Source organism: Streptopelia decaocto (genome assembly GCF_964273445.1).
Source record: "Streptopelia decaocto genome assembly, chromosome: 3".
Taxonomy (NCBI): Eukaryota; Metazoa; Chordata; class Aves; order Columbiformes; family Columbidae; genus Streptopelia; species Streptopelia decaocto.
Genome location: NC_138656.1, coordinates 1,343,085 through 1,369,250, shown reverse-complemented (window position 1 = coordinate 1,369,250; position 26,166 = coordinate 1,343,085). Strand labels below are relative to the sequence as shown.

The 26,166-nt window shown below is 46.6% G+C and overlaps 1 protein-coding gene across 11 annotated transcripts in view; it reads right to left on the bottom strand.

The window, feature by feature from the left end:
* SPTBN1 (spectrin beta, non-erythrocytic 1) overlaps positions 1-26,166 on the bottom strand; it is a 152,731-nt gene that overhangs the window by 60,946 nt on the left and 65,619 nt on the right. For 9 of the 11 annotated variants that reach the window (XM_082049478.1, XM_082049477.1, XM_082049480.1 and 6 more), the window contains one exon: positions 18,659-18,855. In XM_082049478.1, coding sequence (XP_081905604.1) covers positions 18,659-18,806 — 148 coding nt within the window. In that variant the 5' untranslated portion in view covers positions 18,807-18,855. Of the gene's footprint in view, positions 1-4,539; positions 5,021-18,658; positions 18,856-26,166 lie in introns of those variants that run through there. The other 2 variants (XM_082049479.1, XM_082049487.1) reach the window with 2 other exon arrangements.

Sequence of the window (26,166 nt, the reverse complement as noted above, 5' to 3'; positions counted from 1 at the left end):
ATCGGGATTGGGAGAGAATGGGAGTGAAAGGTTTGAATGCTTTTTTCTTTTTAGGTTCCTGGGTGGTTTTGAAGTTTATCATTCATAGACAAAACTATTCCAGAACTTTCTGCAAAACCCTCTTCCACGGCTTTGCTATACAGCATCTCGGTAAAAAATGTGAAAGTGTGGAGAAATGTATATTCAAAACACTGCATTTGAGATCGCTTAAAACTCTGTGCAAATCTGACAGAGCTTGTGCTCCCGTGCCCAGCGAAAGCAGAGACTGTGACACACACGGGCTTTGGAGCGGCTGCACACCGCAGAAAATCAAGCAAAAACTGGCACAGGAATGTGAATACGTTTGCAACTTCAGTGGGTCTGAGAGGGTGGAAAACAAAATAAATCCATGTAAAGCAGGCACATTTCATCTGGAATGAAATTCAGGCTTCCCGCATATTACCTTTAACAGAAATTACCATGACAAGAAATGCCAGGGACCAATTTGGTAGACAAAGTAGGATGCCCTTCAGTTCACTAATGACCGCCCGTGGCTATGCAGGTCACTGCTCGCAAGAGACCCAAATCCTGCAGAAGCTGAATCCTGCAAGGAGGAAGGCGGGTGTGCAAAATGGCTTTCAAAGGGCACCCACAGCACTTGAGAGCCTCCTGGGAAGAGCAGATCTCCCCATCTATGCATACGGACCCCCATATTATCGAAGCTGATTATCAGTGGCCACTTGAAAATAGAAACAGCGTGTCCCTTTGTATGCCAAACTGGAACCCGGACCAAACCTGCTCGGGTCATTGCAGATCAAAGGATTGCAGAGCCGAGGGGCTCTCCCGGTATCAGAGCAAGGGCTCTGCCCCAGACACCCAGATACTCTCGCATTTTGTTCCCCGGTGCATGCAGTGCTGTGTAGCCACAGCCAGTCTTTCAGCCCCATGAAACAGAGTTTAGAGTTGATCTACAGCCAGCTTAAACACCTCTGACGGCAGAGACAGCCCACCTTTCCTACAGGCTTCTGCCACTGGCCACTGCATTACGGGTCAAGTTTTTCAAACCACACTACAGGGTGTTTCAAAAAGACTCCATTTGAAATCACTATGCTTTGAAATTGGGTCCATCTTTTTGAAACACGCTGTATTTCTAACACGGCTCAAAGCACTTCCAGTCAGGCAAAAACACACCAGGCTCCCACTAAACACGAACAGTTTCTAATCCGAAATGCGACATGAAAAAAATAAACAAACTGGAGAAGTCCCACCCATCAGAGCTCCTTTGAAAGCTGGGGATTTATCAGGAGCACACATCTAGCTCACCCCATCCCCCAGGATTTTACATTTGGAATTACCCCTGGAAATTTCACACCTAGGGCACAGCCTTAGAGCCGAGACCCAACTTCGCAATTACGCTGCGGGAGCTGATAAAGTGACCGCGCTATGAATCGCCAGCAATGTTACTCAGCACCACACTGTCCTGTGAGGCGGGGAAGCCGGGCTGATACAACAGCCGCCTCTCCTCTCCTCTCCTCTCGGGCTGGCCAGGGCTGCCCTGTGGCACTGACACTCCCCTTTGCTGGGGACCGCGATACAGCCGCAGGGATCCACTTCCAAATTCCTGCCTCGCGTTAACCTCTTCCCACCAAACCAATCCCCAGGATCCAGCCACACTAATGCAGCACAGGTGACAGCCTGGGTTAGTAACTGCAACTTACTTGGTTTGCTTTTCATTTAATTCCTCAACTGAGCAGGACAAATTTTCTCTGCTGATGTACCCTGCACGATGCATTTTCCACAAACAGGTTTTGGGGTCCTGTCCTCACTGGCAGAGAGTTACTCCAGCCCCACGACACCGTCCCTTCCTACTGCACAAGCGGCCATGAGAGCCAGAACTCCACTCCTAGCTCTGATGTGAGAGCAACAGCTGATACCATCTCTCACTTATCATTCCAGGACTGGGCGAACTAACAAGAATAAGAACTTACTGGAAATAAAGGAAACAGAACTTGCTAAAGCATTTTGCTGACATCCTCACCAGTGTAAGGACTGAGTACGCTCAACTTCTCGATTATCATGCACAGGACTTCAGGGCTTCATTTGCCAGCAGCCAGGCTGGATTCACTGCAGCAGCGTCTCCTGCCTCACGCTGCTCCACTGCAGCCCCTCCAGGCAGAGGGGAGTGGGAATCTCCTGCAAGGTGACCCTGCCCGGGTGCACATGGAGCCCCACAACTCGCGCCAGCTTCACAACCCAGGGGGACGAGGCTGGAAAACCTGCTTTAAACACTCCACGATCACCATCAAGTTGAACAACAGAGTTTCCTTACACACGTCACTGCACAGCATTTAGAAGAGGTGGAATGTAGGTGTGCCCAGGTGATCGCTTATGATGTCAAGAAAACTCACAGCCTTCACTAAATCTGAACAGTGTTTTGCTATAATCTAGTGCAAAGCTGTGGAAAGCCTCAATGGTACTTCTTAGCACAGACTGAAGAACGTTTGAAACATCTCCGCTCTTACTTGTTTGTACACCGCCACAATGAAAAGGGAAAAACCGGTGATAAATATGTAATGTCAAAATATTACATATATTCAGCTCATCGCTGCTGGCTCCGAGTCTGGATGCACTGAGCAACACGCAGTGTGTTCACCAGGGCCTTCTAGCAAGAGGATAAGAGTCACCTCAAATGGTGAATTAATGGCTTTTTAGATATTCTTCAGACAAAGAGCCATTAATCCAAGGAAAGATGCCTTGTGTGTCAGCAGAGTGAAGCCACTCCCTTCACAGCACACAGTATTTTGTAGGGTTATTTAGCATTTCATGGAGTATCTAGTGCATAATTTCAAACATTTCCTGTACCTAAGCTCCACCCTGAACAAGATCATTTGCAGCACTATTTTTCAAGCCTGTCTGCCCTCTCTGCAATGTGAATAAACAGCTAAAGATGGGCTACTGCAAAGTCCCTCCTCATGCTTGCAGAAGTCACTGCATTTTATCTCTTTTGTTAGAGGAAATTGCACTACACTTCGGGAGAGCACTGCAAGATTTTTTAGAAGTCAACACAGTGCATTCCACTGAAGGGAAAACTCACTTTCTGTGCTTTCAACACTGTGGTCTGCTTTCCTCTTTCAATGTGATGTAAACACACAGATAATGGATTCCTGAAGCAGTGACCCTGAAAATGATAACATCTGCCTTCTTCAGACTGCTAACTTAACCAATAAAGAAAGAGGCGCAAGCCAGCACTATTTTCCCGCGCCACAAACTTACCTCGTTCTTTCTAAAGCAAGTACCGCAGCCTAAGATCTGCCAGATGTCCAAGATAAAGCCTCTAACATGCTCCCTCGGGTGCGAGGTGGGAGCCCGCATTGTCCATGCCTTGCCTGAGGAATGCCTATGTTGCCAGTGTTTAAGATGCTGTCACTTTATCTTATTACATCCAGGACGCAGCCATTACTGGAGCCAGTTTACACGATAAACAAAGTACTATGAATGAAAGATTTTTTTTCCCTCCCTCCTTCAGCCAGCAAATAGGAACATTATTTTGCACTAACCAGGCTCTTCCTCCCTCTCTGACAGGAACCACAGGACCACACTTGTGGCACAGACCAGAGTAAAATAAGAAACACGCACAGAAGGGCTGAACTTCACCGTACTCAGGCTGCTCTGGGATTATTTACGCAGTCACGTGGATGAAGAGGAGGAGGAGGTTTGGTTTTGGTTAAGAATTCTTTTTTCTTTTGAAATGGCAATGCTAGAGTTCATTCATCGCTGGGCTGTGCCTTCTGCAGGGAACAGCAGGGCTCGGTTTACCCTGTCTGAGCAAGAGGTGCTGGGCACCCTCAGGAACCACAGCAATAAGCGCCTGGTTTGCAGCCCAGGTCGCAGGCCTCCCCTTCAGAGAGCACACGGCCATTCCCCCAAAGAAACGGCCGTGTTCTCACACACCGAATCGCATGGGAAGATATTAAAGGATATCCTCTCTGTGCAAAAGTCGAGTCATTCAAAATGAAGAAAACCGGGAATTTTAAAATACGCTAATGCTTTCTCGGAGATCTTCTACGACATGAGCAATCTAATTTGTTTGGAAATTATGCAACGGTTCTTCATTTGAAGAAGTTAAGCCACCCACCTCTCCAGGCGGTACGCAGGGAGTTACAGAGGGCTCCCGCACTGCAAACTGCACCCGAACGGACCTGGGAGTTTATGATTAATTTCCAGAGTTATGCTTGTATTTTACTTAAGGAAAAAAAATAAGTGGAAAGACCACTTCCTCACTCTCCCCCTTATTGTTCTAAGCCCCTTAGCCGGGGTTAGTCCTCATCTGTAATGCAGAGCGGCTCAGAGGTTGGACACGCATGTTAACCCTGCGCCGGGCTGAGGACACCTTCAGAGGGATAAAAGCCCCACAGTATCTCTGAAAAGAACACAAAGCTTTTTCCCACAGCACCACGTTTGGCCTCATTAACACCTTGATGCAATGAGAACAAGCCCAGACTAACATGTTTACAGGGATCATATCATAGCAACACCTACTAAAAAACAGCACAGCCTTACCTTGCAACTGCTTGAATCTTCCTTCTAACTGATTGTAGTTGTACGGCACCTGAGCTGCGTATCCTGGGGACAAGGGCCCGGGCATACTGGTGGATTTTTGTAATTCCATTTACAGGTAACACAGGGATAGGATGAACTGCAGCATAAAGGAACCACAGGTTTCTCTACCATACATCCAAGTAAATCCCAGCTGCCTCGGTAGTTTGGCTTCGGTCCCTAGAGAAAATGCTCTCGCTGAGCCCTAAGTAAATAACAGCTTCGGTTCAAAATCCAGCAGTGCGGGTTGGCAGTAAGTTGTCTGTAACAGATTCAAACTTCAAGCACCATGAGGGTTGGGTTTTTCTTCCCCACTCCACTACAGGCAACTCTCAAGTGCTCGAATCTGCTTTCAAATGCTTGCCTGGCTCCAGCAAAAGTAAATCAAGTAAAAGCAAGCCTGCAATTCAGCCCAAAGCAAAAGCAGCATGGAGCCAGGCGCTGCCGTCCCTGCCAGCGCTCCCAGGAGCCGCGCACACCTCAGACCTTTCTGCTGGTTTGTAATATAACCAGCAGCCGCCCGGGCGCGGGCTGATGTCACTCGATTACCATACAGCCCGGTGGAGGAAGCGAAGGCTGTACCAAGGGCGAAGGGGCGGCGGAGCAGGGGAAGAGCAGGACGGCTCATGCAAAGCTGCAGCGAGTTCTTCCGGCGGGTGCAGCGCGGCCGCCCCGAGCCCCAGGCAGCGAGGTGGAGCGGGGTCCCCGGCCCTCCGCTCCCAACGCGCCGCCGCGGCCGCGCCGGCCGGTGGTATCTTCCTGAGCAGAGCTGCTGGAATTACAATCTTTTGTTAAGAGCCTCATGTAACGGAAAAGTCTCAGATTACTATCACATGAAAAGGAGGGCACTTTTCTTTATTTATCTGCAAGACTGTTCGCTTGAAAAAGTAACACACGCACAGAAGCGCTCATTCAGTATTTAGCAACAGGCGAGAAGGGGACGCAGAAAGATGTACGCTCCAGCACACTGAGAACAAACGAAAGCTTTGTGAAAAGCTTCTTTAAACAGCCAACGCCTGTCGCTTTGTTTTACGCTGCTTGTCGGTACTGAGGATTTTGACGTGCCCTGTGTATGCGTCTCCTTGTCCGTTTATCAGCATGCTGGGTATTACTGCGAGATTACTGCTCGTCTGGGCTGTGCGCTGGAGGGGGAGGGCAGGAGGGAAAGAGGATGCCTTGCCTCTGCCTGGCACCTCAGGACCTGCTGTAACATCAGCACACGCAGCAGCAGCGTATTGTATAGCGGTGAACCAGCAGGCAGCTCCTGCAGGTGGGATTAGACACAGGAGGTCGGTTTTCCCTCAGCAACATCAGCTTCTACCCCTCACTTCTTCATAACTGCAATGAAAAGGTCAACTCCACATTCATATTCTCAGTATACAGCATTTGCCTATTCATTTTTAAAACTGCTGAGAATGTTCACACAAATGTGTTCTCTTTTTCTTTTCCTGCATTTTCAAATTCCTTTCTGATGGAATCAATGTTCTCTTCTCCTCCCACTCTGTCCCCTCATTAAACATTTCAAAATGTTGCCTTTGTTTTGATACTGTTGTTTCACAAGTTTTTAGTCATATAGTAATTTATGTGAGGACAATTTCTGTGGGAGCAGCTCAGTCCAGCCCCAGCTCCTGCTCGGCATAAGGTGGAAATTCAACCAGCCATCACCAACACACCGAGGAACAAACGTGCAAGAAGCCCAACCGTGACCACCACTAATTCAGGGAGAAGTGATGGAAGCCAACACTTCCCAACCAAAGCTGGGCTTTCCAAAAACACGTGGACTGTTGAAAACGCCTGGCACATCGCTGGCAAAGTCATAAATACACTTAAAATATTTATGGCTTTTAACTAGACTGGTTTAACTAAAACAACACCACAGCCCTAGCGCAGAGTTGCTTATTATATTGATACAGAAGGGCTTTTACTAGTATATTTCAGCAAAGCCCTTTGTACCAATACAGCTGTATTTACACAAGGCTTTTGGTACTACAGCAGACCTCAAGGAGAGCCTAAAAATTATTGAAAGTTGCCTTTCAATCTTTTGAGCACTGCCTACACTTGTGCCACTAAGGCCTACCCAGCCGCCCAAGGCTGACTTTACAAAGCCAGGGAAGAAAGTGATTGTCCCCTGCCTGGGGGACACGTGTTCCGCAGGTTTGTGCCCCAAAAGTGCGTTTGCAGGCGAAAGGGGGGCCTGAGGAAGCACCTGCGGGGTGGCTGCGGCGGGCAGGATGCTGCTCCGCAGACAACAATGCGAGGCCCCCGTTCCTGCTCAACCTTCCTCCCATAATCTCTGTGGCCAGGGGCTCTCCAGGCTGCGGTGGAAGAAGGACAACACAAAAATACAAAAGGCTCCAAAATTTACAGGGAAAGAGCTCGGTAAACTGAGCTGTTAATATACAAATGCAAACTCACGGAGCGCATTTCACCCAGCACACAAGTACAGGCTTATTTCCGCCACAAAACTTCTTCCTGCAGCTTTCCACCACCAGCAGCTTTTGCGAGGCCTGACCTATGTTATAATTAAACGAAGCCCTTCCCCGCGGGAGCGGGCAGGCGGCCAGGCCCTACCTGCAGGCGTATCAGCTCCTTTCTGTCCCACCTTCAGCAAACAGGTGTTGCTATGTGAGCTCACAAGGTAAAACTAAAGTCCAAACGACTGACGGGAGAGCTGAAGCAGTTTTAACACCGTGAAAGACGTAAATCAGGAGCCAGGAACTTTTCCCCAGCTGAAAGGTTTCCCAGCACCTTTGGCAGGCGACACACTGATGCACGTGGCCATTATTAAAAATATTTAAAAGCAAAATATTACAAAAGCAAAACATTAACTACTAAAAATAATCATTTGGCTTCGATTCATATAAAACATGCAGTGGCTTTCCCCACCCTGTCATAAAACATTAATGCCAGATTGTCCCCAATGGGACAAGTGAATCTGCTAAGCTTAGGATTCCCAAGAAATACTGAACAAAAGCTGGAATTTGAGTTTTTTTGCTGTTGAATCCAAATTAGTCAACCTGAGACCTGGTTACTGCCGCGATGTGGCAATGCATTGAGTCAGTCACAAGATTCTCGCTTTTGCCCTTCTTTACACCTGGTATCTACTCATTTTCTCTGTTCCTCTTTAATTGACTAACCCCTTGACAATACTAATTAGATAATACGTTATGGAGGGGAATTAATGCTTTAAAGCCATAGATAACTTTTGAGCACTGGTCCAAGAGCAGCTTATCGAATCAACACAGCTTGAAACTGTCCATGGTGTAATTCATCACTGATTACAGCGCTGGAGAAAAATAAGGACATAATCACATATTACATTTAATGTATCAGGGAGGGAAGGAGTTTGTTGGCTTTTTCCCATCTAAATTTTGTTCTCGCTTTTCTCCCATATCTGCAAAATAATTTTTGCTTGCACTTTTTGAATGGTGCCTGTCCCGTAGTACTCAACTGGTAATGATGGCTTGCATTTTTGTATATTTGTTGAGAGTAAATAAAAGCACTAATGATCATCCACGTTGCCATAAGGCAAAGTGTGACTTAGTTGACGTGATTAGAGCTTTGCAAGGCCTCGAGCAGAACAAGAGGTTGACCACACTAATACTATGAATGTACAAGCAACATCTGGAGGCAGGTGCTTCCACCAGAATACAAAAGGTGGTTCTGAAAATTGCTGCTGCAGTGAATGGGCACCTACCACAAAGGAAAAAACTACTGTTCCTAAGGAAAAATTCTCATCCAAGTCCCTAATCGTCAATGTTTCTAAGACTGAACAAAACTATCACTTTTCTCACCTAGAAGAAATCCCTTAAGAAAAAATCTTAGCATCCTTTCAAAAACAGCATAGACAAAAACCCCTCTAAGAAATTCCTGGCTGAGGATCCAGTTCATAACTTTTGCAGAAAATAACTGGTTAAGAGTGCAGTGTTAATATTACCTGCACAGCCTCACTAGAATTGGAAGAGCTATGAATTCCCTGCCGACCTCATCCACCCATCAATCTACACTATGTTCCACCAATAAACTCAGCCAACGCTGCCTGGTTTTCCTGGGTCAGCAATGAAGACAGCACACACGGCAGACTCGATGGCCAAAACAGGCCCACACTCGACACGGATTCATCACTTAATGTATATGCAAAAACCCAAGAAAGCAACGCACAAAATGTTGCCGGCGTACCATAAAACAAACGCATGAGTTGCACTGCTGCGTTCTGAAAGAAAGATGCGATTTTACAACTCCACACAAGACAATTATCTTCCTAATGGGAAGCAGAACGCACACCAGAGCTTTCAATAATTACGAATCTGGTTAATCATCACCCTTGTCTTTCCTCTTTACTCGTATTTGCTCTTGTAAATTTTCCAGTTGGTGACTAACTAGAAAAAAATTACAAGATAAAAAGGATGATTTATTAACCTAAAATGCCACCAAAAAAAAATCACATAACATTTGCTGTTCTCCTGAAAGAGGATAAAGTTCTTACACATCCCCTCAGCACCCCAGCTACGAACTGAAAACTCACAATTCACCTTTGTGTGTCTTGACTTCTCTGCTGACACCTTCATCTACGCAGCAAAACCAGAACCTCTCCTATATACGCAGAGTAAGGAAAGACGGGGTTGGTTGCAGATTGTTCTAGAATGTAATAGGAAATAGGGTTTTTTATCATATTTGACAATCTGCATCAAATGAATCCTGAAGAGTTAGCTCTTTTCCCTCTAGATTATATCTAAGATGCTGGAACACAGACAGAAGCAGCCCACACACTGAGCAGAAATTAGTGTGCCAACTTAATTACCTCTTCTGCAGGTATTAGTGGGAATGGAACCATTTGCCTTATAAACCCACCATTTCCTGCAATACTTCACAACTGTCTCAGAAGAAGGGGAAATAAATACAAACAAGAGATACGCTGTTAAGCAAGAGTTCTATTTCAGAGAGTTATTTCAATCTTTCTGTTTAAAGGGGATTTCAGGCCATTGGCAAACACCAAGGCATTTGGTCCTCCAGGTCCCATCCACATGTATTTTCTGGGCTCAGGAGAGCCAACGCAACCAAAACATATGGAAAAGGGGCTGATTAAAAAGCAAGAGACATGTATTTGTATTACAGAAGGGTCTGTTCTCCTTTTGCCACGTCCAAGCTGCCCTTCCAGCAACTCTGCACCGAGTCCCAGGCACAAACCAGCTCTGGGTTCCAGATGAAGCTGTAGGTTGTGACGTCTGACACCAAAGCAGCACAAAACCTTTGGGAATCTTCTCACAAATCAGGCCAGAATATCAATTTATTACCGAAACTGGGTCAGTTCCACCTAGTTTCGGGTTTCAGTTTGCACAAGTCCCAGATGAACAGGAAAGTTGACATGACTTTTGTAACGGCGTGTCCTTGCTACCTGCAGCAGCGAGCGCCTGCCAGGACAGCCCGCAGAAAAGGGCCACGGGAGCCGCTGCGGGTTGTGCTGGATTGTACTCCAGTCCTAACGGGCTCTTCTGAACTGCGCCACTTCCCACGCTCCCTGGGCTTGGCACAGCACAGAAACTGGCCCCAAAACCCTCGAACGCTCTCAGGTTTTGGTTGTGGCCCATGAAATGCACTTGGTTTGCTCCCCGGTTTGCATGAATAACCCCTAAAGAGTCTATTAAAAATCAAACATGATACACAGGTAACGTACCTAACACACCCCCTTTCTGTGAGATTCTGGCATGAAAACACTTCTGCATCTCCATCCAGAAAATTCTTTTTTTTTTTTTTTTATGGGTTTTAATGTACTTTTTCAGAAGCTGGAACTACATTCATTGCCTCTCCCTCCTCTATCTGAATTGCATCTACGTTCATATGTAGGAAAAAGAAAGCTAAATATTCCCACCCTCTTTTTCTCTCCTTCCTTCTGCACTGCTTTCTCTTTTTCTGCAGTTTGACCACGAGCACAGAACACGCACTGTTGCTCCACCATAATCACTCAGGCATGAAAATTCAATCTCCTGCTACTCCTGAGCAAAACTGGAAATTGGGTGAGAACAAGACGCAGAACACACTGATCTTTACAAATCTCCATAAGCCAGGGTATTTATTTATATTATTTCCCTTGCTTCACGCAGCTACAACAGAAAGCACATAAACCACAGTGATGTTCACAAATCCATCCTGACTGTGACCAGCCACGTTCACACACGGTCAGTTCAGAGGAATAAAACATGAGCTCTCCATTCTCCCAATTCCATAACTGGAGGAGCTCAAGCCCCTAAATTAGAAACCCCTGAAGTTAATTTGGCTTCCTACAGAATTTTAGATCCTCTTACATCTAAGGAACAAAGTTCCAGAAAAGCCACGGTAGCACAGGCTTGCGCTGATCTGTCATTCATTCAAAGTGAGAGAGAAGGAAGTATTAGGAAAAAAATGCTGGAAGTTTTTTGTTTGTTGGTTTGGGTTTTTGTGGTTTTAAACACACTAGATGTAGAAACATGAGTCGAAAGCCTCATTTTAAAGCCAAAATGAAGAAGACATCTCTCTGGTTATATTCAAAATTTCCCCACTTGGGAACTGTCTATCTCTGCAAAACAACCTGAGTGATCAATTGACAAGTACTAACTGAAACTTCTGAAGTTATTATTCACTTTAGAACAAACGTAATAATATATTATACACTTATGTGTACAAATACTGTCCATGTCTGACACCCATCCACCCTCAAGGCTTCACAATATTTAAAGGAAGCAAAACTTCAAAAAAATAATTATACCACAGGCACATACAAAGTGGTTGGCAAAAAAAACAGTAGTGTTAGCACGGCTCACTTGGAGAGCCCCAAACGGCCAGGAATAATGCTACAAACTGGAAAAGTGGAACGTGGAAGCGAATTTTCTTCACCCTCTCTACCTGTCTGCTCCTCAGCCCAGTTCCAAGGCAATTCATCTCCAGGCACTCGGGGTTTCTCTCTCCAGGATATTACCTCAAGATAAGAATCAAAGCTCTGATCCGAGAGAATGATTTCATCACTAATCTCTCCCCATTAGAAGAGCTCCAAGGCTAACAGAAATTAGTAAACATTTTTTAATCCTGTATCGAATTTCGCTTTGCAGTATGCTCTGCTAGACATTATTTATACTTCAGGGAGTGCTTTCATGCAGTATCCAAGCAACAAACAGAAGGAAAAATGCAAGGCACATTGCAGATTTGGCTGAATAAATGAAATAAACAGAGTAACATCGCTAGTTAGATGCTGAAGACATGAGACGAGAACATTCTCTTCTGCATACGCATTTTTTGTGGAAAGACTTCTTTTAAATTACAGGCTCCTGAACAGGCTTTGAAATGCATCCACAGCCAAGCTTATCCCTGATAACAGTCATAATTTTAAAAAAATAATATTGCCACTATTGGGATGTAGTTTCTATAAATTAGAAACCCTTTCCATTATGACAACTCAGCAAAATATCTAAAAATAATCTCATCGTTTCAATGAAGGGTCCCGTGGTTTCTCTGAATTAAATATCCCCAAAACATTGATTCCAACAGCAAAGAACATTATAGTGTTTTCAGGTTTCCCATGATGGGCCGTGTTCCAGCTGCTGTAAGTCAGCGCGGTCTCACAGAAGCCAGAGGAGATGCCAGTTCATACCAGTGACAATCTGGCTGGTAGGTCTCCTCCTAAACCACCAACTGCAGTGTGATTTTACCCCAGCTCCACTACTGCTCCTGCCTTAGCTCTCACTAACTGCACGGAGGCTTCAGCTCCCAGTCTTTTTCTTTTCCTTGAGCAGCTGGTGCAGCCAGAGCGCTTCACTCCCCTTCAGGAATCCTGCCTTGCCTCTCCCTGTCCCTGCTTCAGCTGAGCACAATGCGGCATCTCGCTCATCTCGGCGCTGCTGGCAGCCAAAAGCACGTCCCCTGGTGCTTTCAGCCGTTCCCGGTGCCATGGTGATGAGTGCATGACGAAAACTAAACCAGACAGGAGAGAGCTGTGCTGGGCCAGCCTGGGAGCTAAGGCTCAGTCCTCACCTCAAAGCAGCACAAGGAAGGAAGCGCACTGTGGAAGTCAGTGCAGTGTCACTGTGTCTAATACCCGGTATGATAAAGCAGGTTTATTTACCTGCTTTCAGGATTACTCTCATGGTATTTCATCAGTAACAGCCTAAAAGCAGATATGCGCAGGCACACGCCCACACAGAGTCAGCACATGTATATTAGTTTCCCATCTTCTTCCCCTAGGTACAGATGGTTTTTTATATTTAATCACTTAACTACAGTACAGAATTCTCTCGTACCTTATTTTGCTAAATTACTGTCTTGCATTCCAAGCATAGAGTCAGCCCTTTGCGCCCAAGGACTGGTGTGGATTTGGAGTTCTCCACAAGAAATGACGAGCAGCAGATATGGAACCTGTATTCCAGTCCAGGAGCTTAATGCACAGGAATTCCAAGATCTAAAGGTGGATCAATACAGGCCCATTTGCTGGCAGGATGCTGGGCGCTCCTGTGGACGGGTCCAACTCAATATTGCTTAGTCTTGAAAGAATTTAATCAGACATAAAATGACTGCAGCTGTCAGACTTTCCAGAGCGGGGCTGCCAGCAACTGCTCCTATTCTGCTCCCTTCCCAAAGAAGCAAAAAACCCATTTTTCCATCTCCGCTTGTCCTGCGCAAGCAATCTGCGCCAGATTACAGTCATTCACCAGGACGCAATCACTCTCCTGCATCACTGTTACCAAGTAATCACAGCTACTACCCATGAAGAACACAAGCATGCACGATTCCAGAAGACCCCTCAGCTCCCTTCCGTGGTGCTTTTTTCAGCAGCTTGGTTCTGTACTCAGGAAGCTACATGGGACCATCTGGGATCTGATCAGACTGCAGAGAATCCCACATACACCTCCACACAGTTTGCACTGTTTGATTCTAAAGAGGGGGAGAGAGAGCACGCAAACCCCCAAACTATGCATAATTTATACCAAAATCACATTACAATAGGAATGAGATACAAATTACCTCTGTACCAAATTATGTTTTTGATGGGACATCACTGAATACAAGTTGTTCAGGTTTACTTGAAAGTTATTGTATGTACCATAGACATACAGTGACACTTCGTTTTGGGTCAGTCTACTGATGGCCTTTACAAACAAAAAGCTAAGAGCAAAATATTTTTTATTGCCTGGTTTTTGCTATTTGCTTTAGAAACAGCTTTCCACCAGCAACTTCAAAAGCTAACACATTAATCGGCAGTGACAGATGGGCTAAGATTTTCTTGTTTTCTGATCAGTGTTCACCAGCAGTCACAGCCAGCACGCAGGTGACACGCGTGGGGACAGCAGCTTCCCCACTGCCACGCTTTCTCCCTTCGTGGCTGCATGATGACACAGAACACACCAAATTATACTTCTCATTTAAAACCAGCCTCCTACAGACTCTGGTAAGGTATTGCAGCTTACAAACTCCAGTGGAGAAATTGTTCCAGAGTGAAACTCAGAGGGAAAGCATTGGGTGAGGTCAATATTTGGAAAAGCTTTTGCTGCAATAATTCCATCAGCTCTTATCTGAGCAAAATAAGATTTTTCAAAATAAGCCCTTTCACGCTTACCTAAGTCTGCATTAGGCCCTTGGCTGCTAAACAAAAAGACAGACTAATAAACAGCACTGCCATGCCAGTGCTGAGAAGATGCATCCGCAGTTTAACCGCTGTAAGGTTTTTATTTCTATTTAGTGTCAAGTGAATCATTCACATGTCCTTCAAACTTTATTTACAAGCACCAATATACTGCTGAATTCTCTTTCCTTAACCACTTGCTGTTATTAAAATTAGTGCACTGATTTTCAAGTCCCAGATAGCTCAGGTACTGGATATTCATGAAATGTACTGCAGATTATTCTCAGTACGATCTTTCAAAGCCGACAATGAACCGAAGATTTATTCTCTTAACCTCTAAATCATTGTATTTTGTCCTTTTTTATTGACTTGAGACCTGACACTTCATTCTGACCGTGCAGATTTTTTCTACCTTTAGTGTCTACTCAGAGTAAAACAGTCGCAACTTTGCTATGAGAGAAATGTTAGAGAGCAGGGACAAGCAGGTGTGTGATACCTGAAGAGTACAACAGGCAGGATCTTTCTTTTTGCTTTTTTGGAGGGCTGTTCTGCTGACTTTTTGCACTGGAGCTCTGGCAGGAATGCCTTAAATATCAAGGTTCAAAGGGCTAACTAGCCCCCGCACTTCCCCATTGCAACTTTTCTCCATCTTTTCTAAAATGAAACACTTTTCAACAGCATAAACTCAGTAACCATTTCAATGATTTGTCCCTTTTGCTTCTGGGAGAATTTAAGTTACAGGCGTGAATTCCAAGCCTGTTTTCTCTTTGTGACAACTAAGGAAAGCTGCATGACGAATGCAGTCTCCTCACCTGTATTCCCCGTGAGCTCCGTGCACCACGACCAAGTGTCCTGAGCTGTGCACGGTCCCTTGGGCGGAGCTGAGACAGGAATGCACAGCTTCACCTGCCTGCGCCCACAACATACGCCTCTGTTATTTCGTAAACTTCGAAACTGTTTCCATTCGTGGGCCAGGCAGCTGAGTCACAGACCTGCTGGTCACTCAGGTGAACGCAGAGGACAAAAGGGCGAAATACAAATGAGCAGAAAAGCGAGTAACTTTAGCCAAGCATTTTTTAATATTGAATTAGCTAACTGAAGAAACGGAAAGTTTTGGAGGGGACAATTCTCGTACAACCTGAAAACAGCGTCCGAGATGGCGAGCGTGGTACATCTGAATGTCACAGTCCCAGAACGAGGGGGAAAAATGCTGCTGAACAACTGAACTATCTCCTAAGGCTTTTATAAGAACTCTGTGCACCGAGGCGCTGCACAGCAAATCTTGTTAGCTAATGGTCCTTGAGAGACGAAATCCAACACTTGAGGATTTGTGAATGAAGAATTTCACACAAACATGATCTCTTTTTGGCTTCTACAGAGCAGGTAGAATTACCTGATCTTCCAGCAAGACCTTCTGAAGAACCACAGAGAACAAGGACAGGTGAAAGCTGATTTCCTACAGCGGGATATCTTACTCTATGAAGTAGGGATCGGTTACCTTCTTCTCATATCAGTTGCAGAGCGAGTTAGTTCAACACGAACGGCAACCAATCTGGTTGCATATCCCTTCAAATCTGAATCCTGATTGAAAGCTGAGTTCCCAGATGATTTGTTTAAAATTGAACCAATCCTTCGCATTCTGGTTTTCAGGGTATACAGACCACTTTAATAATACCTGTTATCAGCTGCTGTGCTGCCAGTAGCGTTTTTCCAACATTATTATATCGTTCCTGCTTTAACTGAGCTTTTCTCCAACACATTGTCTGTTCTGATCACAGATTGTTCTGCCCATCATCTGCTGCTTTGCTGTTTAAATATTTCAATACCCTGACGGAATATGGGGCCATTACGGTTCTTTCTAGAACAGAGTATCAGACTCTGGCCACAGAACTCTCTTCTTGCCTGCTCACTCTCTGCCTTTCTTTGCCTTAACGGAAGTTTCGTTTAAATTACAGTACAATGGATACAAGATGGAAGCTTCACAGAAGAGGCATTTCACATTCACATTCACATTTCACAACTTGTTGAAGAATGTGGACAGAGGATGTTTTCACTAACAGAAAGATTCACACTGAGCCATGAGTCACTACGGCTGTTCTACTTCTGAATGCAACACTTTGCATCTTATAGATGGGGAATAAAGAACCAGTGCCTGTTTGTTTTGAAACCTTCCATCCTAGGACAAGAAGATAATGACAGAAGTGCATTTCATAAACTGCAAGATGTTGATAGTGTTTTGTCTTGTCACTTTAATAAAAGGCAGACATACTAAAGAGCTGGACATCCAGTCTTTAGACACAACTGATCTAGGACCTCTGGGAAGAAAACTGCTGTTGTCAGAAGATGGCCAGTCTTGCAGATACAGCAAGATGCTCGTGCCCACAAAGAGCCAGTGCACATCCACATCAGGCTGGAGTGTTACTCAGCAAACACAGGCCCTGCTCAGAGAGCGGTGAAATTCACCCAGGAGAAAGTGCCAGTGCAACAGACAGTCAAATTGATGGGATTTAGAGCCCAGAAGAGCCTCCTGATGTCACCCGGTGTGGCTTTGTGTGCACCACCAGCCAGAGGCTTCCACACAGCGATTATCGTGCCCGGCCCTGTGACAGCAGCTGAACCAGAGCACACCTTTCCAGAAAGAGCCTGTCTCAATTTAAAGAGCACAACTGACAGAGATTATTGCTGCTGCAGGCTGCAGCTCTTAAAAACCTGCAAGGGCCTTTTGGGGGACACACACGGGAAGATTACCCACCAGACAGCACACCCAGAAACATGCATTGAACGGTGCCAGGAGTACCCCGGCGCAGCCTTTGACTAGAACCTTTCATTTGCAATAGAAACCTCTCCTCGTTCCTCTCTCCCTGCAGCATGATTAGGCTTTCAAGCAGTGCTGCAGCAGTGCAGTACGCTAAGCCAGGTTTTGGCAGCACACAGCGTTCTCAACACTAACAGCAGAGAATTACAGGTATGAAATGTATCAAATTAAAATAACAATCAGTAATACTTATTAAGAAAATATATAAATACATTATACTCTGGGAAAATGTTTAAATATAGCTCTGAACCAAATCTTGAGCAAAATTATTTGCTTTGACATTGGTATATGTTTTAGGTTATCTAAATAATTCAAGTACTTTCCTTATGTTACTTCTCCTTGAAATAAGAGTTTCATGTTTATTATTCATTACTCAGGTGGGGAGCTCTGCTTGCCATAAAAGTAACCAGACCAGCCAATTGCAGTAAAGGCTGGATCTGGGACCCACATGCAGCTAATGAGCTTTGTGCTAGAAGCACTTCCCACCCAAGGCACGCAATACAACCTACAACCACTGACGTGACAGAAATACAGTTTCTTCCTCAAACAAGAGCAAACTATATATCAAAATATTAAAAAAAGGTTAAGATCCTTCTCATCTTGTGCCGGTTTATACCAACCTACCACCACAGGCATTGCCTGTGAGCCCACCTCGCACAGCCCCATTCCAGGTCGGGCGTTTCAGCTGTAACTTCAAATGCACACTGTATGAGACCCGCTGTAATTACACGTCTTCTAAATACAGCAAAATTTAGCACACATCCTTTCTGTGAGCAGCTCCATGAAGTCGATACCATCGCCACCCTCGGTAAGGGTTATCCGATCTGCTCTCTGCCCACCTGCGTGAACTACTTTATTTCCCTGCTGCTCGGCCCAAACCTGATCCTGCCCCGTTCCTACAGGTAATGGGGTTCTGCATCTCATCCACCCCCCGGCCGGCAGCGAGAGGGCAAAGGGCGCCCTGCGCTCCCGACTCGCTCTCATCGGAATCACAAATGGAACACATGATACTTTTGCCTCAGCACGCTTAATTTAATAAACCTCCTTCAACACATTACAAAGTGTTGGGTTTAAAATTGTCCTTGTCAGTAAGATTTCACGAGCAGAAAGCCCAGCACATTTTGAGCTGCTTTCCGTGCTCGCGGTATGTCCCATGTTAGCAAGGCATTTTGTCCAGAGGTCAGGAATGTGGGCATGCTACCATAAGTCAGGAAATCATTTACAGAACGCATGAAAATTGCTTTGCAGGGCAATGCCTCAGAGCTGAGGGGACATGACATAATCTCCTTGCTGCATAAACAAATTTGGTTAATTTACAGCCCTTAATATGCAATAATCAAATGTTTTAAAGACAAAAAAAAAAAAAGACCAAATCAAATTTCATTTGTCTGCTGATGAGAGCGTAATTCAGGAGAAGACTGAATGTATTGGTAGAAATTTGTAGCTCCAGCATTTTTTACTAAATGACAACTGTCTCCGCCTACAAAACTCCTCCATTTTGGAACAAGTGAGATGTTTCTGACACCTCCAAATGAAGAGATTTTGAAGCAGAATTTTGTTATCCCTCTGCTTTTTTTCCAAATCCAGAAATCAACGTCACTGCCCAAACACAGAAACCCAATCGAAACAATACTACCACATACATCCAGCACCAGAACTCTGCTCACGCGATGCGAACTCACCAGCCAGGGCCTTGATGCGGGATCGCTCAAACAGCCGAGCAGAACTGTTCTCATTGTCCCAGTCGTCGACGTCCCAGCGGTTGTTGACATCGCTGTACTGCTGTTGGATCTCGATATTGTCATAATCTGTCGCTACTGTTGTCGTCATCCTGAGTCTTCTTAACCTGTTCTCACCATCAGATTCTTCTTAAAAACCTCTGTAAAGCAAAAAAACATAAGAATCATTTAGAAGATATATATAAGAAGAAAGTAGTAAAATACAAGCTTGAGACTTCTGGTTTCAAAATATCAATAACTTTTACTCAAAATGCAGGTACAAGTTCAAGAAAATATGAGATACCAATGAGAAAGCAACTGAACGCTCCAAGCCTCTTTAAAAAACGAACTACTTGACAAAACCAAGATTTCAAGCCAGTAGCTATTCTTATATGCAGAAGTGTCATGTTCAAATCCACACAAAGTGGAACATGTATGAATGGGTGCAGTAAAACACTTTCACAATGGTTATTTTCAAAAGCAGCCTGTTGACTTTACAAATCTGTGAATGTTGGCTAAAGCGTATGGAGCCATGGATAGCTCGGCGAATAAAAACCCCAAGTGCAAAAAAGACCTCAACACCTTTACAATACAGTGCAAATTCTGAGGAAAAAAAAAATGCAAATGCTTAAAAAGTCCCATAAGCATTTGACCAGCAGAAGCCTTTTAACACAGATCTGAACAAGCATCTCTTTCTTCACATGCAAATACTGACTTCACATGCAAATACTGACTTTATTTATTAACTAATCAGATAAAAACAACTGATGCATTTGCTTTGATCTCTCCCTAGCAACAAAATGGTAGCCCACCAACGCAACTCTTGACATGAGGTTCTCCTCTGTCAGGCAGTCAAGATACCGTTAGTATGCATGCCCCATCTTCTAATCGGAATTTGCATGTACTTATCAGCACTAAATATAAAAGAGCCTAACACCTCCTCCTCTAGGAGAGGAGGGAGGTTGTAAATGGCTGTTAAACCAGGGGCTGTGAACGCTGCAGGAACAGGCGTGGGCCTGGGGCAGGGACCCAAAGTTCTCCCCATCATGGGGGCGAAGGGAACCTGGGGGCACAGACCCAAAGTTCTCCCTGTCATGGGGTGAAGGGGACCTGGGGGCACAGACCCAAAGTTCTCCCCGTCATGGGGTGAAGGGAACCTGGGGGCACAGACCCAAAGTTCTCCCTGTCATGGGGGCGAAGGGGACCTGGGGGCACAGACCCAAAGTTCTCCCCATCGTGGGGGCGAAGGGAACCTGGGGGCACAGACCCAAAGTTCTCCCTGTCATGGGGTGAAGGGGACCTGGGGACACAGACCCAAAGTTCTCCCCATCGTGGGGGCGAAGGGGACCTGGGGGCACAGACCCAAAGTTCTCCCCATCGTGGGGGCGAAGGGAACCTGGGGGCACAGACCCAAAGTTCTCCCTGTCATGGGGGCGAAGGGGACCTGGGGGCACAGACCCAAAGTTCTCCCTGTCATGGGGTGAAGGGGACCTGGGGGCACAGACCCAAAGTTCTCCCCATTGTGGGGGCGAAGGGGACCTGGGGGCACAGACCCAAAGTTCTCCCTGTCATGGGGTGAAGGGGACCTGGGGACACAGACCCAAAGTTCTCCCCGTCATGGGGTGAAGGGGACCTGGGGACACAGACCCAAAGTTCTCCCCGTCATGGGGTGAAGGGAACCTGGGGGCACAGGCCCAAAGTTCTCCCCGTCATGGGGTGAAGGGGACCTGGGGGCACAGGCGCAACGTTCTCCCCGCGCAGGGGTAATGGAGCGGCCATGTCGCCCCCTCCTCACCCCAGCCCCTCCGAAGTCCCTGCTCAGAGAGACCCCAGGTCACACACAATTCACCTTTATAAAAACATAACAGTTATTTTTAAATGCAGTTTAGGAAAGGGGGCATGACTGGGTTTTAATAGAAATGGTCACATTACAGGAAGGCTTAGAAGACTATCTGAGGAAAAAAAATCTCCATTTTGTGGATCTACCCGTTCGCTTCCTTTTGCTCCCAGCCCTGTGAGCTCTCAGTCCCTGCGCTGTTTAAAATAGCAAAAAATAGGAAAAAAATATATATAAAAAAAGAAGACGAGGAGTCACAGCCTGGAGCTCCTTCGTGAATGTTGCACTTTTATCTCGGTACTGGTGCCTCAGGCCCCTCAGCCCCCTCAGCCCGGGTGTGTCGGTCACCTCGGTCCCCTCAGCCCGGGTGTGTCGGTCACCTCGGTCCCCTCAGCCCGGGTGTGTCGGTCACCTCGGTCCCCTCAGCCCGGGCGCCTCGGTCACCTCAGTCCCCTCAGCCCGGGTGCGTCGGTCACCTCGGTCCCCTCAGCCCGGGCTGAGCCCGAGCTGGGCGGTTTCCCGCCCCCGGGCTCACGGCAGCCGGTGAACGGCTGTTCCCTCCCCCCACAACCGCCCTCCCGAGGTGACCCTGGCAGCCGGGGCCAGGGGACACGGGCGCGGGCTGTTCCCGCCCTGGTGGCGCCACCTGGCGGCCGGGGAGCGGGGCCGCCGGCCCGGGCAAGGGGGTGGCTGGAAAACGCCCACATTCCGCCCAAAAACAGTCCATATCCTGCACACGACATCAATCCAGCTCACAGGGGAAAAAACAACCTCTTTGCTGCCGCTGCCCGCGCAGTGAAGAGGCATTCATTTTCCAGATGGTTCTAGGATAAAAAAGGACGGGTTGATTTTTCTCCCGTTTGCCGCCGCGGTTGGGAACGTTCCTTATGTATTTACTTGCAAAATAATCCCTTCGTTCTGCACAGAAATGGGGAACGAGCCGCGCTCGAGGCTGTTGCATAAGCAGCTGTTAGCGAAGCCCGTTTGTGAGCGATTCAACCTTCACAAAAGGTGGGAAGAAATCGCTTTAGTTATGGTGAGCTGCCAACAGACCCGAAGAATACGGAAAAAACCTTGCTCTGGGAAAGGCTTCTGCAACGTTACCCGCCGCGCACGCCCAGGCTGACATCTCCCCATGGATTCTGCTGCTATGAACAAAGGATGCAGCAAAGATGGGGAAAGGATTAAGTCCCATTTGAAACATTTCTGCAGAGCGTTCAGCAGCTCATCCCCGTCTAGTGTCAAACCCGGGCTTTAAAAGCCTCCCAGTGACTCCCGTACGCAGGCAGAAATCAGGGTTAATTCCAATTAAATCCACGGAATACCCACGGTATAAACGAGTGGAATCAGACTGTTCTACAGCAGTTTCTGTTCCAATCCTCTCGGCCTGCTGTATCCATCAGTGCCCCACGAAGACGAGCAGATATGCCACTGGAAATGCGGCAGCTCACGCTATAAAAGCGGTGACCCTAAAAATGGGATGCGGCGACATGCTAACTCAGAAGTTACAAGATTTCACCTCTTTCTGTATCATCAGTGTTGAGACGTACACAGAACTGGATCCAGAAAAAATTCAGCTGTAACTTGCTGCTTTATCACTTTTCTTTCCCTTCCTGAGCATCACACGAGCAAAATCTACCCCGGGTAAAGCCAAACTGAGCATGAAATGGGCCCGTTCTCCCACATCCGCGTTCGGATCCTGCAGAGATGCTGCAAATCAAAGCGGCGCCTCTTCCACGGGCCGACACCAAGCCGGGGGAGCAGACACTCTGCACGGATAAAAATAAGCCCCTTGCAGCAAAGCGCTTCTGTGGCGAGGTGAGGATAACACAATTCCACCCTGACTGAAATAGAAGCGGCACTGCCTTCTTCTGAAGAAAGACCCAGCTACATAACGTGCAACCGGCACCCTAAGCCTGTGCTGGAAAACGATTTTACTTGATTTGGGCTGCAGCTCTGGCCCAGCACAGCCCCCTGGTGCCTCTGGACAGGGATGGAGATAAACACAAGCTCCAGGCTTCTTGCTGCAGCTACACCAGCAAATCTCGCTTCTGAGTGATCTGGCAAACAGAAACACCAGCGCCGTCTGCGACTGGCCAGAGAGTAACGGGGAGAAACGGTCCAGAATTCTTCTGGAGCTCCTAATATAGCCACGTTCATTACTAATGACCTTGAGTGTAATCGGTCATCCATAAAATTAGCCCTGCGCTTGAAAGACGTACGCTGAAAAAACCCTGTGTGCGTAACTTACACATACATGTAACACACATTTACACATTCATTTTAAGCCTGGCACTTTAAACATTTAAACATCCTGGCCTAGCTTTAAGCTGAAATATCAGCCTAATAATGGAACCGTGTTTTCTGCGGAGAGCAAAACGTAACATGAATTTCAGCTGTCAACATCCCCAGCAGTCTTAATTCGGAGAACAACAGAAACGAGCTCACTGACAACAAATACAACACTCCATGGCCTTCTGCACTTGATACAATACCAGAGGACCTCACGTCTGTCTAAAGAGATCAAACCACTTCATTTCAAAGCATTCTTTAAAATATATTGCATCATTGGAGGGCGGGGGGTTGGCATTCTCTTCAAAAAGAAGAAATGGCTTGGAGAAAGAAGCAGCTACCAGGAAGAACGTTTTCTCAGACGCTTTTCAAAGGCAATATCCAGGGGTCAGACCTTTTGTATTTATTTTCATAAATAAACAAGACTCTGCTCTGTTTGTTTCTCAGATAATAGAAAATAAACAGCTTTATTCTGACCATCTGACGAATGAATTCATTTAAGAAAAATTCATTGGCTACTTTTAAATGCGATAATGTCATTCACTAAACAGGCCAAGACTATGATCACTAAAATTGTGCCATACCCACACATCTGGAATTACTTCCTAATAGTTACATTCATCTTTAAAGTAAACGCGACTTTTTCAAGAGTTACTATTCTTCTGTGAAACACTCTGGGCTGTAGTTAGTGTCATTTTACTATCTAAGGATTGTCAAGAGGTTTTTATGACGTTGTGATTGAAGTAAATCTATTTTGAATGGCAATCCCCAAATTGTCTCATCACTGGTGTAGATAGACTGTTCCTGGCCACTGCACAGCACAGCCTGTGGCAGACAGTTCAGATCAATTCTGTACGAGCGGAAAACGGGACACAGACCCTTCCATCTCCAGGTTACTGGTCCTATTATCAAGAGGAAAATCTAATTAAGATGTAACTGAACTTTGCATTTATACCCAGTGATATTCAGATCAATAACAGCAGTGAAACAGACATTCAATTTTTTTTATGTCATTTTAAAGCCATATTTAAGCTGGAGAATGGGAATTCTAAGCTCCCAGCATCCTGCCCCATCTCGTCTCCCCATCAGGGTGAGATTCTCACTTTAGCTTCCCCAGAAAGGAAAACCAGGTCAACAGGGACACCTTCCGAGCTGCACAAAGCTTATGCAAAATGACATACATATTTCAAACACCCCCACCAGCCAAATTCTAAAAGTGTTTGAAAAAAGTAGGTAGAAACCCAGAGGTCTGCAGACCAGAACCGAAAAATTGAAGTTCTGAGCATACGGCCTAGAAAGGCTGGAAAATGCACATCTTAATTCTACCCACTTCTCAACCTGAAGCCTCAGGAGCTGGTGGAATCATTTTGGTTGGAAAAGACCCTCAAGATCATCGCGTCCGACTGTCAACCCCCCAGCAGCACTAACCTGTGTCCACAGGAACCTCCTCTGCCCACACTCAGCTCCGTGTTGTATCCCCTGCACGCTTCCCAGAGACACAAGCTGCCCCGTCCTCACAGCACAACACGGGCAACACAACCACTGACATTTGGGCTCGTTGCAGCCGCTAAACCAACTGTAAAATAATAAAGGTACTAAAACGGTGAGGCTTTAACTCCAGCACCCTCTCTCCATCTTGCGTGCAGGGTCTGGCTCCCAATCCCACCTTTGCTATGGCAACCACAACCACGCTGTTTCTGCGTTTTCCAACCCAGGAGCACTGCAGGGATCCCACCTCTGCTTCCTGAGCCAGCCCCCCTGGTGGTGGGGACTCCTCCGCTGTCCTGCTCTGCCATGAGGAGGACAAGGCCCTGAGAGGTCACCGGGAAGGGAGGACGGGCTGTGCTACTGGAGGGACAAATGCCACAATCAGCGTGTGGGGAACAGACACTTCAGGAATGCACAAACAAAGCGAGACTGAAGCCTCTTTATTCCCAATACAGGCTGGAAAAGTGTGCAAAGGTCATTAAAATCGCGCAGCCCGTTCATGACCGACATCTACTTCCCACATGTCTCCAATAACACGTCGCTTGGAAGTCAGGGAGTTAAAGACCGGTTTACAGGCCCTTATTTTCCTTCTGCGGTCCCCAGGATATCGCGCTCTAGCTGGGAGATGGGGACGTACTACACAAGCATTGAAACGACTTCAAAAGGCGTTTGCGCTGTTCGCTGTAAACAAAGCCAGGGCTCGCTGTGCTGGAAAATGCAGTGTTTTCAGCAGGGGTGGCCGCCACGCACCCGCCACCAACACGTGCGGCACACGGGACGCAGATGCCAACCGGCCCGGCAAACGCAGGGCTGACGGCTGAGCACCCGGCGCCACAGCACACGGCACATTCATTACATTACTCAGTAAACCTGAACCAAACGGCAATTTCAAACCTTCCGGTCACAGCGAGGATCGTTACAAATCTTCTAGTCTGATTCTCTCTACCGTTACAGACACAAAATCTCACTGTTTCTCACCCACAACCCAGCAAATCTGGATTCCAGTGTTTTTTTCCTGAAGGCTCTAGAAGAAATGAATTGATACCCAGGGTCCAAATCTGTCCTCTGCAATGTGAGGCAGCTCCACCCAGCCGAGCGCGCAACCCGCCATTATTTGAAAAGCCTCCTAAAACCAGAAAGTGGGGACGGGGGCTCTGTGTTGGTTTTATCCAAGCTCAGACGTGCAACAGGAGTTGTGGGGTGAGACCCTCTGGGTTCCCGCATTTCCTAGATCTGATATTGCCCCTGAACCACCCTCCAGAGAAGCCCATGCCCCTCCACCGACTACATACAAGCCAAGAAAAGACTAAACCAGAAAAAAAATGAGACATTTTAGGTAGGAAGTGTCAGTTTTTTGAGAGAAGTTACTAAAGAGGAGTACAACAATCAAGCAGAACAGAACATGACCACGCATAACACTTCAGGGTGGAGTAAGCAGCAAATCCCTGCTGGGACTGCCCTTCCTTTTCCCCTCATCACTCCAAGAATGGAAAACACATTTTGCGGAGCTGCTGCGGGAGGGCTCTGGTCATCGGCAGCAGCACACGCTCCTCGTGAGCCACGTTCCTCCAGCTCTGCTGGACCGACAGTCCGTGGGGATCCAGGCACGGACGGGACGGGGGCACAGCCCGTTACTGGGGCACAGCCCGAGTTACTGGGGCACGTCACACGCATGAGGATTGTGTTAACAGAATAAAACTCCATGTGCTGAGTGCTCGCCCCAGGCTTGAAGAATACAACCTCCTTAATTCAGTTTCTAAGGAAAACACGGAGTACTCAGCCTCCCTCCTCATGTATTTATGGTTTTCCTTCAACGATCACTGCTGGGCAAGGTTTAGGCAAGTTGAGTCAAGGC